At 47.3% G+C, this 13,614-nt stretch overlaps 1 protein-coding gene across 3 annotated transcripts in view; it reads left to right on the forward strand.

Annotated features, from left to right (window-relative positions):
• The window catches only part of PITPNC1 (phosphatidylinositol transfer protein cytoplasmic 1), a 265,782-nt gene that overhangs the window by 150,607 nt on the left and 101,561 nt on the right, over nt 1-13,614 (forward strand). For all 3 annotated transcript variants that reach the window (XM_044247596.1, XM_044247595.1, XM_044247597.1), the window contains 2 exons: nt 3,443-3,531; nt 4,478-4,485. In XM_044247596.1, coding sequence (XP_044103531.1) covers nt 3,443-3,531; nt 4,478-4,485 — 97 coding nt within the window. The remainder of the gene's footprint in view (nt 1-3,442; nt 3,532-4,477; nt 4,486-13,614) is intronic.

The raw sequence follows: 13,614 nt of genomic DNA on the forward strand, positions 1-13,614 counted from the left end.
CCTCTCCTGGAGGCAGAACTCAGCCTCCGCCCCGTTGAGAACCTTTGCTCTAGGATGACCAGCATCCAGGTTTGCCCAGGACTGAGGAATTTTTTTAACATGGAGGGACTTTTCAGCGCTGTAAGTAGGACAGTCCTACGGAGACCGGGACTAGGTGGTCACCTGGCTGTGTCATTGACGTGTTCTCTGTCGTACTGAAGTTTCCAAAGTGAAAAACCTGACGTTTTGAAACATCTGTCTCGGGGGGTATTGACAAAAGCTTTTGGGAAACTGTATCATTCCACATCAGCACGTTTTCCAATTCTGTAGCCTTCGGAGCTCTGTCCGCCTTTTGTCTCGGTGTCTGTAAAGCCTGAGCAGCGGTGACGAAGGCCATCGGGAGGTCTGGTCCCGGGCAGTGGACCAAGAGGACGTGATTCAAACTGTGCCGCCATTCTGGAAGAGAGACTCTTGTCTGACACCTAGTAGTGAGTTTGAGTGACAGACTTCTCCTCAGAACCGTGGGCTGTGTGACAATATACATCATGAAAGTGACAGCAACAGTGGGGACTCATTTAATTCCATTTTCCTTTGCAGCCCTGATAAATCGTTGCCACAGGGAAAAATAAATTTTACTTCCTCAGACAAAAACGATTTGAATAATGGTGTGCTCTAGGCAGAGTGGGGCCTGAGAGAAAGTCTGTTCATGGGTTGCCGAAGCCTCCTGCTCCTGGCCTGGTGGATGGCTTAGCCTGGGAGGGTCCCCTTCCCGGACACCCCCAGAAGAGTCACATAAAATGGTTATCAGCCATCTTGACTGAATGGTGTGGGTTTTTTAGGGCATCTCTTTGGAAAAGGTAATTGATTGTGGGGATGCATATCCTGCAAGGACTTGGGGGATTAGCCATGCAGAAGATTCTGGAGACGGGGGTCCTGACCGTGGACAAGCAGGAATAAAGTCTCAACATGAATGGAAAATTGCCACTCTTTTTCATCCTCCTTCCAGAAAATGCTTGTTGCCTAGGAATGTGGTTCTTCTGGGAGGCTTTTTAAGTGAGAGAGGGAGTGATTTCTTGAGGGAGGGGGCCTGGGCCCCCAGAGCTCTATGCAGGAGGAGCCTACTACATCTGCGGAGGGGTGCAGTGGAGGTGGGACCCGTCCCCCAATGTGGACCGTGGGGGATGGGTCCTGAGGCCTATAGGGAGACATCACACTTAGTCTAAGCTAAGAGATGCCAAGCTTTCTTTGGGGGGGAGATGCTGCAATTCTGGTTCAGTCCACTAACAGCACAAGGGGCCCACTTGCCTGTGAGCTGAAGCCACGTCTTCCTACACTTCCCACTGTCCAACATGGCCCTGGGCTGGGGGGCAGAAAGGAGGGAGCCCAGGAGAAGATGCTCTCATGCCTGTTCCCGCAAGCAAGCCCAACGCGATCTTCCCACTCCAGATGTCAACCCTGGTTGCTGTCCAGCTCCAGCGACCGAAAGAATAAATCAAAGGGAAAAGCGATAAAAACCCTTTTCAGGAAGCAGCCCCTTCCTTTTGAGCCATGGGAGCACCAGGTAAACGAGCAGTTCCCGCCACTGAGGTGATTTTCTAGGGCTGAGATGTTCTGCCTTAGGGCCACGAAGATTGTTCTGTGGGTCATAAACGCGCTCCCTGCTCCAGAGGCCCAGCCCGCCCGAGAGCCGTGGCCTCGTCTGACACTCACCCTGCTTCCCGGGAGCTTCGAGTCCCCATTTGATTTAACCCTGATAAACGGCCCAGAGCTTTGGGTTAGGTCCGGCCAGCTTTTGGAAGCACAGATTTGTCTTTTTAAAAGCAGGTCCTGGACACTGTCAGAAGTAATAGAAACAATCCGAGAAGACGTACAAGATACACAGTATTTTTCTGGCTCTGGTTCTCATTGAAGTTCCCTGTGCGAGATGGGTTGGGGAATTGGGGGTTCTAGTAGGGCGATGTCCCCGGTTCCTAGTGCTTGCGGCTGGGAACTCAGAAGTGCTCTGTGATGTGATTCATCATGGACCAGCCGCCAACAGGAGCCGAGCCTGCGTCGTCATCAGAGGGCCGCCCGGAGCGCTGCTAGGCCTCGGAGGCCCAGAGTCCGCTGTAGGCACTAAAAGAGGAAAGAAGTACCTTAGTCGCCTCCAGAAAGACACAACCCACCCCAGGCATAGCGCTGGGGGGGACGTAAAATCATACAGGCATATTTAAAGATATGATCCTATGTATTTAAACGTGTTAGGGAATTCTCTGGGCCTGTACTATGCTGTAGGGTTTGTCTCTGAAGGAAAACAGAACAAAAGAGAACAAGATTTCATTAGTCTTTGGTTTCCAAAAGGCTCGCGACCTGCACCCCTGGGGGTTTTCTTTGTTTTAAGAATTGGTTTTCTCCCACTGGCTGCCCAGGTTCCTGCTCAGCTGCCCCAGCAAATGCTCCCAAGGCGGGATGGGGTGGGGGGTGGATTGGAGAGTGTGGAGGGGAGGCTTAAGACCATACAGATGTGTCCTCTCTCCGCCCCGGACACCAGAAATCTGAAATCAAGGTGTTGGTGGCTCAGGGATTCAGAGAGAGAGGCCGGCCGTGCCTGCCCTCCCTCACCCTGGGCTTGGGGAGTCTGCGGCATCCCTGGTGTTCCTTCGCAGTGTCTGCCTCTGTCTCCACGTGGCTTCCCCACCACCTCTGTGTGTCCCTGTCTCCAGATCTCCCTCATTGCTCTCCCGGGAGGACACCAGTCCCTGGAGTGAGGGCCTGCACCCTAAACCCAAGGGGATTCCCCCTTTAGGTCCCTAATGACATCCTCACGAGTCCTGCTGCTCAAATAAGAGTAAATTCGCAGGTGCGGTGGGGGGGCGGGGTAGGACATGGATAGATCTTTGAGGGGGGGGGGGGACACAAATCAACGGGCTGCAGTCATCAGGGGGCTAAATTTTGTTATTCTTCACATCTCTACAGTTCTTACTGTCTGTGTCTTTAGTTCATTTTTAACACCTCACTCTTGTGGATGGTTAAGCAGATGCCTGGTTTTACCCTTTGCCTCTGTCCCCCTCCGTATTGGGGCTTAAACATCCCGTCCTACCACTTCTACCATATGACTCCTAGGAGACCAAGGCCAGGCTGGCCAAATCCTCCCAGCAGGGCAGCTGCCACAGGCTGAAAGCTCATGTCCTTGTAAATCAAATCAAAGAGGAAAAGCTAACAGTCCTGTGGAAATCCCCTCCCCCAACCACCAGGCTGCTGTCACCTGCCTTCCCACATTTTACGAGCATATGAGAAATGCACAGAGAATGGTGAACCCTGGCAAAGACCAGGGGCTTCGGGAAGGGGTGACTTGTGGAGAGAGGGGCACCTAGGAGCGCCTCTGCTTTCTCTTAACAGTTGATCCATGAGGCTCTGGGCAAATTTTTTCTAATGGTCTTTTTTTTTTTCTTTTTCCCCTCTTTCTCTCTTTCTTTCCTCTTAGCAAACTGCCTAGCTGGGCTAGAGCTGTTGTTCCCAAAATCTTTTATGTTACAGAAAAGGCTTGGAACTATTATCCCTACACAATTACAGGTAAGTCCTTTTTATAACTTGTGTGTCACATGTAGCCATAGGACCGAGTGGTAGCCAGATTTCACTGATTTAGGATTTATTATCCAAGTAGGGACTTGGGAGAGCCCTGTTGTATCTGCCCATCACCCTTTCCCTTCATCCTTTTAGGTCAATGCTCTTCCTAGCAGGTAGGAATTAAGATAAACCATTCCACCTTCCTTTTTAAAGTGATTGTGGTAAATAGCTTACAAAGAAGGAAGGTGAAACTCCTCTTAGTGATAATGTGAAACAAGTTGTTTATTTTGATTTTACAGCCCCTCCCCCACAGGAGCCCCACCCCTACTCCCTCAAACCTTGACTTATAATTTATGTAAAATGTTTTATTGGGCCTCTCTGCCCCAAACTCCTTCCTTGGCATTGGGATAATCTGATAATTTTTAGTTCACCTTCCCTCTCACATGTAATGGGATGGTGATAAACTCCTCGTTGATACTGATCTAGAAACTTGGGCCCCTAAATCTAGAAGGTTTGGTTCTTGCCCTCAAACATGAAAATTCAAGATTGCACTTGAAGTCATCGTAACAAGCTCTTCTTCTGGTTATAAAAGCTGCTTTTCCACTTAAAAGATTTCCTTCGTGGTTAATGAAATGCTCCAGTGGAATTATTAGTCTTTAATTTTGCCTTTATAATGCCAACTCTTTGGTTTTTAATTACCCACAAACCTATGGGCTAATTGAATCTTGTCTACGGTCCTTGTCTGCCCAACCACAGAAGTATCTGCTGAAAAGGTTTCAAGAGCAGATATTTATGAAAGTTCAGTTTTTGGAATATTTCCTTCACATATTTATAACATAATTCACCAGTATTTGTTAGTTCCGCGGTTTGATACTGCACATAAGCATGATCTAAATCATCATTTTGTCTCTTTTTTCTTTTCTCTCCTGTCCACATGAACATCTGGGACCAGAATACACAGTAAGTCTCATTTAATCATTTTTAAATGTTCCGTGAAAGATGAGTGGAGTAATTGGAACTTCCCGGATACTTCTCATTTTATCCATGTAATTAAAAAAAAAAAATAGAGGAATAACTCAGAATCAGAAATATTTAAATGTAGGCCATAACATGTTATATATAATGCACTCACTGGCATGTTCTCATTTGTTCAAGACTATGAATGTTAATTTAAAATGCCTTGATAGTCACTTTACATAATTAACTTTTGCTTGTATTTTTAAATAGCTTGACTGCTCTACTTGTGGTGATTCACTGTAATAGAACAGTTTCTAGAAACATGGTTTTATTAAAGTGATGATAGTAGCTCCTGATGGAAGGCAGAGCTTAGGCCTATAGGCTGTGACCTGATCATTTACCAGAGAACCTTGTGACTAGAAAGATGTTCATTCAGATCTTTTAAAAAAAGTTTTTTAATTTAAATAATCTCTACACCCCGTGTGGGGTTCGAACTCACAAACCCAGGATCAAGCATTGCATGCTGTGTTGACTGAGCTAGTCAGACGCCCCTCATTGAGATTATTTTCCTCTGAGCTCTGGATTGGGAAATCTTGGTGACGTGATAAAAATCATTTAATTTCTTCCTGTCCTAAGGGCCTCTAGAGTCAATACTTAACACTAGAAAAAGGGATCCTAGAGTAGCATTGCGTTGTAGTATTTCTATGTGGATCGTTTTCCTCAACGGCGACCAGGTCAAGTTGTCATAACAAGACAATGGTTAACTGAGCTGTAATGGGAGTTGAGTTTTTGGTCTTAATCAGACCAGCCAAAGGGAAGAGAGGTGGTGAGAGAGAAATGGAGGAAAGTGATGCATTGTGTCCTTGGCATGAATCTGGCACCCTGCACCTAGTAGATGCTCAATAAAGAGTTCTTGAATGGCAGAAGGAATGCCTGAGGCTAAAGACAGATCATCTCAACAGAAGGGTCACTGGCTTTGGAGTCAGATAGGACTGAGTGTCCTCTGGTTCTAGCTCTTACTGCCCCAAAGGTCTTGCTTAAGAACTTTGGGCAATACCACCTCCTCCACACCCATTGCTAGTTCTTGAACTCATGCTAGTGCGTGACCACGTTCTCACCTGTCCTTTGCAAAATGAGGGAAATAGGAATAATATCCCAAGTTGTGCATGAAACTAAATTTATTTCACTTAAAGTTTCCTTTAAGGAGAGTAAATTACCTCCCTCATTTGTGGGTATTAAAACGTCTTTTCTTTTATAAAATGAGAGGAATATATATATAGCATTTCCTTCCCAATGTCCATAACTTTGAAAAAAAAAAAAAAAAAAGGCAATTTTATGGCAAAATAACCCCTGAGGTACACAACTACTAGCGTGTTACCTGTCCATGTCAGGCAACACTATCCCCAGTTCTGTGGCTTCTAGTAATTGCACAGTGTCTACAATGAACACGGTGGTATCTTTTGAATCTTGTTTCTATTAGCAGTTGTGCAAATTACCTCCCCGTAAACCTCTACTTCATCATCTGTAAGTGGGGAAGTGTAGTAACTATCTCATAAGGGTGATGTGAAGATTATATTAAGTAATCTACGTGAAATCTTAGCCTCGTCCTTGGTGCATGGTAAATGCTCAGTAAACGTTCATTGTGATTATTTATTGTGCAATGCTGGAAGCTTCCATCATTACATTGGGAGTTCTGTGGGCAAATAAATGGGAATATATCTTGGTGTCCTTCAACGCAGATTGGGCTCCAGTTATTAGAGTGGATGCACTAATTATCTAGGATGTGATTTGATTTGATTGATACCTGATGTTATCTCCAGTTCCTGCTTCTCTGAAAGCTTATACATGGAGTTTTCGTTTGAAATGTAATCAGTAGTTACAGAGACAAGAGATTTCACGTCCCTACAACTATGCAAAGGTAGTTGTTTGCCCGATGAGGCTCAGAATTAGGTCACCTTGACTTGATCCAAAACGGGTGGCACTTATTCCCCATAAGCCAGTGACGGTACCATGGAACGTGGGGGTGATTAACAGAGAAATGAAGCCTGAACAATGTTTGACATTGTGTTCATTTTTTAAAGAATATGTATTACAGTACTGACATTCTGAAAACCAAAGGAAAGCCCTAGCTCCTGACAAAGCCATCCCCACTGGGACGCCCTTCCCAAGGCAGCCCTCCTGTGGGAGGCTTTCTGGCCTGCCTCTGTTACCTTGAGCTTGGTCTCCTGTGCCCATCTCTGTGCAGGCGATGGGGTATTTCTCAGGGGTCGTGGCCTCTCCTCCTGTCTAGCCCCTGCCCCACAGGACTCCTGGAGTTCTAATCATACCACTTGGGACTTTCAAAGGGACGTATTATTTTATTTCTGTTTGAGAAAACGTTGGGACAGAATGTAAAGAAGTTAGCTATGGTAGTATTGTCTCGTGCTCACCCCTTCCGTTGGACTCCCAAGGATTCCGCGATCTCTTCTAGGTCCTTATTCTTCCTGTTTTTGTGTTTTGTCAGTTCTTCCCTAATGCAGTCCCGGGGTCATGGACTACTTTGAGGAAACAAAATGCCACCCGATGACAGGAGCCCATTTTCTCCCAGTTCTGGAAGCTTGGAAGTCTGAGTCTGTCATTGGCGGGGCCGTGCTCCCCCTGGAGCCTGTAGGGGCGGAAAGCTTTGCCTCTTCCAGGCTTCTGGTGGCCCCCGGTGTTTGTCACTGCGTCACTGTAATCTCTGTCCTCACATGGCGCCCTCCTTGCCGTGTCTCCTTTCTTAGAGGGACATCAGTCCTATCGGATTAAGGACGTTCCCGACTCCAGTATGGCCTCATCTTAATGTAAATAATTCCACCTGCAGCAACCTTAGTTCCGAATCACATCACATTCTGAGGAACTGGGGTTAGGACTTCAATGTCTATCTGGACATTGGGGGAGGGGGGGAGGGGCACACACCTAATCCAACCCATACCATTGTCCTTCAGTTTTAGGTTAACAGCCATTTCTTAAGCACAGACCGTGTGACACATCCTGGGAGTAGGTGGCCTTGAGTAACAACCCCTGCCCTTTGGGGAGTCACAGTCTTGTGGGACACAGGTAGACACTCCAGTGGCAGCTACCAGCGAGGCATAAGGTTTTCTGGAGACAAGACGGGACAGGCCATCATCATTCAGCCCAGAGGGTGGGCTGGCTCCAGACCTGCCCACATTGCTGGATGAGCTCGGAGTGGGGCTGACAGCAGAAATCCATAGCAGTGGGCAGAATGCATGGCCCTGGGGCCTCCAGCCAGACAAGCAATTGCAATGTGACAAGAAGGGCCCTGGTGTCTGGACCGCAGCCCTGAGCTTCTAGGTCTCAGGAAGGTGTCCGCGTAATATTGGGACACAGGCGTCTTTCACAGGTAACTGGGTGACGAGATTCGGGAGTAATAAAGTTGCCAGCTTTAGCGAGTAAAAATACCGAACATCCTGTTAAACTTGGATTTTCAGACTGATAGCAGATAGTTTTTCAGATTTCCCAAATATTGCACAGAATGTACTTCTATTGAAAGATTATTCATTTTCTGGTTTTTTTCCTGGCAGCCCTCAGGGAGAAGGAGTAGCGGGGGGTGGGGCAGAACGGGTCTCAGAGAGTCAAGTACAACCATCAGGGTTTTATTTATTTATTTATTTATTTGACAGATCACAAGTAGGCAGAGAGGTAGGTGGAATGGGGGGGGAAGCAGGCATCCTGCTGAGCAGAGAGCCCGATGCAGGGCTCGATCCCAGCACCCTGGGATCATGACCTGAGCCGAAGGTAGAGGCTTTAACCCACTGAGCCACCCAGGCGCCCCAACAAGCAGGGTTTAAGAACAGGGGCATATTGCTGGGCCAAAGGGAAGGGAAGAGAGGGAGTTGTATAACCGGGAACTTGTCCTGACGTGAACGTGCCGTGTTCACACTGAGGCGAATCAAATGACCTGTCAGGACAGCACCAGTACTTCCTGCCTCAGATGGGTTTGGCTCAGGGAGTGAAGTGGACTAAAGAGGGCAGAGCTGGGGAAGATTCCCTGAGAGCAGATGAATTCCTAACTGTCAGTATTTCCGGAAAGATCTGTGCTAAGGGCTGTGGAGGAAGCCCAGGGTGTTGTAGAGAAGAGATTAAAATTCTCCCTGGAAGAACTAGGGGAAGATGTCCTGGAGAAGATGGGATTTGAGCAGGACCTGAGGGTTAGAACTGCGGACACCTGCTGTGTCTTCATTCGGGCTGTAACATAAAAGACCCGTGCACAGGGTTGGCTTAAACGACAGACATTGACTTCTCACAGCTCTGGAGGTGGGGAAGTCCAAGTTCAAGGATATCCTCTGATTAGGTTCCTGGCGAAAGCCTTATAGAACTCGGAGAAACAGAAACTCTCTGATGTCTTCTCCTGAAGGCACTCATCCGGTTCTGAGGGCTCCACCCTCCTGCGGGCATCTAAACCCACTCAACCCCCCCCCAGGCCCCACCTCCCAAGACCATCCCATTGGGGGGTGGGGTTTCAAGGGCTCTATATGGGGCAAGGACACAGGTTCGCCCAGAGCCTGCTCTCTCCAGGCCCAGTGCTGTAGCTGGATCCTGGACTCTGCGAAGTCAGATCCTGGTGGCTTTGAATGTCAAGCAAGTAAGGTGTGTGTTTCATTCTCCGTAGGGAAGCAACACTGTTCCTGGCGAGTTCACTTTGATTTTCCATCCTAAACATAGCAGTTTTTCTTTCTGCCTTCGCAATGCCTGGGAGTCTGGGTTGGTCCCTCAGGCTACAGGGGCTCTCCGTCAGGCCTGCAAGAGTCACTCTGAAGCCGCCCCCCCTCCCCTTGCACTGGACTCGGCCAAGTTCTCACGCTCTCTACCCACGACAGCTTGGGTGGAAGAGCCCACTCTTCTCTCTTGACTACAGGGTCGGCTCCCTGGATTTATGACAGATGCTTTCAATGGTCTTCCTCTTTTTCCCCCCCTGTTTGAAATGCTTTTCCGTTGCCCTCTGTCTACCCCCAATCCTTTAATACTAAATACCTCTTCTTGATGTCATTTCAAGCCTGTATTTCCTGTCTGTGCCCAAAGTTTTGCCCAAAGCAAAACTTCTCCAGTGCCTGACTCTCCACTGGGGTCACCACACCCTGGCCTCCCTACCCTTCAGGGAGGCAGAGGGCTTCTCAAGACTCTTAGACAGCTGTCTCTTGTCACAGGATTAGCCCAGAGCAGTGTTCGTCTCTTCCTAGGATCCCCTTGGTCTTGGATGTGACTGTCCAGCCTATTACTGAGAACTCATGCTGTCCTCATTTGTGACAAAACCCAGACAAGAGAACTTTCTGTTTACGGTCATCGAGGGCTTTAACATGATCACAGTTACCAGAACGTAAAAGCTTTTTCATCACTGCGTATGACTGTGTGGTTCGAATTATGTGGAAATGCCATTTGCCCAGGAAGTGGAAAAAATCTCTTTAGCTTGGCTGTAGGAAAAAAAATCTTAATTACAGAGTCAACAAAGAATCACACGATGACAGTTTTCCAGAGGACAGACTACCTCGCCAGTTCTTCAAAACCTGCCGGTTCTTCTGTTTGTAAAGTCACAAAGGAAGGTGCCCGAAGAGGCTGGCTGCCTTCCAGAGTCACTAATTTTGTTTTTCTGGAGCTAAAAAAAAGGCAACACCAGATTAGGGACACAGCTCAAGAGCATCAGCTCAGCCTTGGGAGTGATAAAGGGGAAAAAAAGTTTTTTTCTTATTTGTAAGAGTTTGGAAACAAGTTATCAGAAGTTGATGGCAGTGACCTAGATATACGGTTCCTCTGTTATATTTGGGGGCCGTGACCATCCCACTCCACCAAAATATTCTTTTTTTTTTTTTTACTTTTTTTTTTAAAGTCATCTCTATACCCAGTGTGGGGTTCAAACTCACAGTGCCGATATCGAGTCACATGCGCTACCAACTGCCCCTCCACCAAAATATCTTTTAATAAGAATCGCAGAAGGAACAATGACAGAGGGGAAGCACCTTTGTGTTCGTGAGAATAGCTGCGGTTACCCAGGGAGCAGAGGTAGTCATGGGCTGTCCCGTGTTCCCCGACAGTATAATTATTTTGTTGAAAGAGGCAGAGAAGACGATGGTAACAGAGCGGGGAGAGGGAGAGGGCTCTTGTCTGAGTACCTCGAATGGTGCTGAGCCACCGTGACAGATGGGGTTGTTTAGGGTCGGTTCAGCCCGGTCAGGGAAAAGAATCAAGCTTGCTCACCATTGAGAATGTCTCATCAGCAGCCACCCAGGGTGAACTCGGGTCATCTTCCCAGGAGTGGCAACAGGGACATTGAGGTATATTTCTGAAAGCAACTGATGGTTCTGGATAGGAATGTCACTTGAAATCGGGGCCTCATCGGGTCCCCGATAATTGAAAGAGCTGGGTGCAGTGTGGGCAGACATTGACCTCCGTGCCGGTCCAGCTTTCTTGGGATCCCCTTCCCCACCTTCCACTGAGTCCTAGCCAAGGTTAGTAGAAGCCACTGAATTACATAACAAGGAAAAGGTGCAAGTACAGAGAAAATACACTCATACCCAAACTCTAGGATCGGTCTTGTTTCAGTGGAAATCAGAGAGAGGACAATGGAGCTATCTCAACTACTTATGCAAGCTAAGGGAAGGATGGTCCGCAAGTATTCCTTCTTTGGAGTCCTGGAGACAGGGGTAGGGATCTGAGTTAGGTAGGAAATGACTTCTATCTCTGCATCACAATCAGCCCTGAATATCCAGGGCAGAACATAATTATGGGTGGTAGGTGGTGGGCAGGGCAGTGCCCTTTAGAAATTAGGCCATGTGAACTGGGACCTGGTAGGGACCAGGTCAAAGAAACAGTCTTCTTGTTGGGGGTGTGCTGAGGAGCAAGGCAGCAATTAGCCATAGGCCAGAGGAGACAGAGGTCATGGCATTAGGCTGGCGTCATAAATAGAGTCAGAATTGCCAAGTTTAGAAAATCTCCAGGGGTCAAGCGACTTTAGATGGAGACAGTCTAAAATCATTTATACCTACCATTAAATGGTACATAGCCAGTTAAACAGGAAGCACTGGGTTATGCAGAGCCACACAGATTTTTGTTATTGCAGGACTTCTCAGAGCCTTTACGATTTTGCCATACACCGTGAACATTCAAAAAGGGAGCTGCAGCACTTCCCACACTTACTTGTCCTTGGGACCCTGGCTTTTGCAAGGACAGCCTTCTAAAACTTAGGGGAATACCAGAAGCTTCTCTCCGGGTTAGAGCCATTATGCACCCACAAAATAGGTCAGTGGGTCAGTTCTATTTCAGGAAATGTCATTTGCTGTAAAATTTCAGTGGGTTCATACATTGCATAATGATTACTCTTACTTAAATTCCATTGGTTTGAAGGGCTCCCAACAGTAATAACCTGTAAATGTCTTTTCAAAGTCAGTGCTGTGAGCCCACACGGCAAAGCTAGCCATCTACCAAGATGACAGTGAAATCATGCAACAGATTTGTTTCCATTTAGGAAATGAACTGGTCGGCTGGGGGGACCAGTTGCAAAGCAGCTTATTCACAGGCGTGCCATAGTTCTTGTGCAGGACTAGAACTTGTCTTCCCATCCCAGCAACCCAGTCTGTAGGTGCCTGTAAAGCGAGAGGCCTGGAAAGAGCAGGGTTTCCATCTGCTGTGTCCCTTTTACATTTCCTCTAGCTGTTCCCAAGCTCGTCTTTGTACTTCAAAGAGAATTAATTCAGCCATCTTGGGGGGAGAGGGCAGGAGATGGAATGGGTTTCACTACCATAACATTAGCATTTGGAAATGGTCTGCATTTTTTTAAAACACCACCCTGAATGACTTTACAGAGGGCAGCCGTCAGAGGGGAAAAAAAAATACTTGTTTAATGGAACCTTCCTTTCTTTGGTTTCTGTTTAGCATTTACAGCACTGAGCATGGGTTTTCTCTCCTCTAGTTCATTAATACCTTTGAAATCATGTTCAGTTTACGTTGGGGAGATAAGAATAATACAACCAGACAGATTTTGTGGGGCAGATTCCATTCCGTAAAAATACCAGAAATTGCCTATAACTATGGGTGTAATGAAATAGTAAATTTCAGTGATTAAGTAAAATCGATGCAAAATTGCCCCCATGTGTTTGACCTTGTCATCTGTGTGATGGTCTGAACTATGTGTTAACTACAAAGATGTAATGGTCTTTCCAGCTCAGAATTTTAACATTGCTCTTACCTTTAAGGGTGGGGTTTTTTTGGTTGTTGTTGTTGTTGTTTAATGTATTTTTAGGGGAACCTGGGTGGCTCAGTTGTTTAGTGTCTACCTTGGGCTCAGGTCATGATCCCAGGGTCCTGGAATCAAGCCCCACATCAGGGTCCCTGCTCAGCACGAAGCCTGTTTCTCCCTCTCCCATCCCCCTGCTTGTGTTCCCTCTCTTACTGTCTCTCTCTCTCTCTGTCAAAGACATAAATACAATCTTTTTTAAAAAATAGAAACTAAGTGTATTTTTAGATAAGAAATTTGCCCAGTTTGGTTCAGAGGGGTGCTGCTGGCAGTTTTTAACTGAGAAGGCTTGTAATCTGACAGTTTCCTACCCGGTTCTTTGCCGGCCTGTATATTTGGGGCATCCTTCTGATGCATTCCCCTCTCTGTTATTTACACGTGATTCTTTTTCATTTGATGCGCTCTGCCTGTCTCTTTAAATCCCTGCCCTGCCTTCATTGTGCGTGGCTATCAGTATTCACAGGCACCCTCTGCTTGTTTATCCTTGAAAGGTCCAGCCTTTAGATTGCAGGAGCCCGAATGTAGTTTCCCCGCTCAGTGTTCAGAGAGGCACCAGCCGCAAACCATGCCCCATTGAGAAAACATATTTTCATTCACGTCTTTGTTGCCTCTCCTTCCTGGCCTTGCTTCTCCTGTGAGACGCTGTTACTCAGCTTGTCAGAGGACGGAAGAGGCTCCAGCGATGAATGAACTAATGAATGAACAGAGCCTCAGTGTAGGGCGCAGGCTGCCGGGGAGCCTGGGAGAGGCTGACATTCATTTCCTTGGTGTGGGCTGGGACGCAGGCACATGTTTTCCTGCTGTGTCTCCAGGCTCCGCCGCCACACGCTCCCTTCCTTTCCTACTTACCCCCCACCCCACTTCTC

The sequence above is a fragment of the Neovison vison genome, chromosome 5 (genome assembly GCF_020171115.1).
Source record: "Neovison vison isolate M4711 chromosome 5, ASM_NN_V1, whole genome shotgun sequence".
In the NCBI taxonomy this organism is placed as follows: Eukaryota; Metazoa; Chordata; class Mammalia; order Carnivora; family Mustelidae; genus Neogale; species Neogale vison.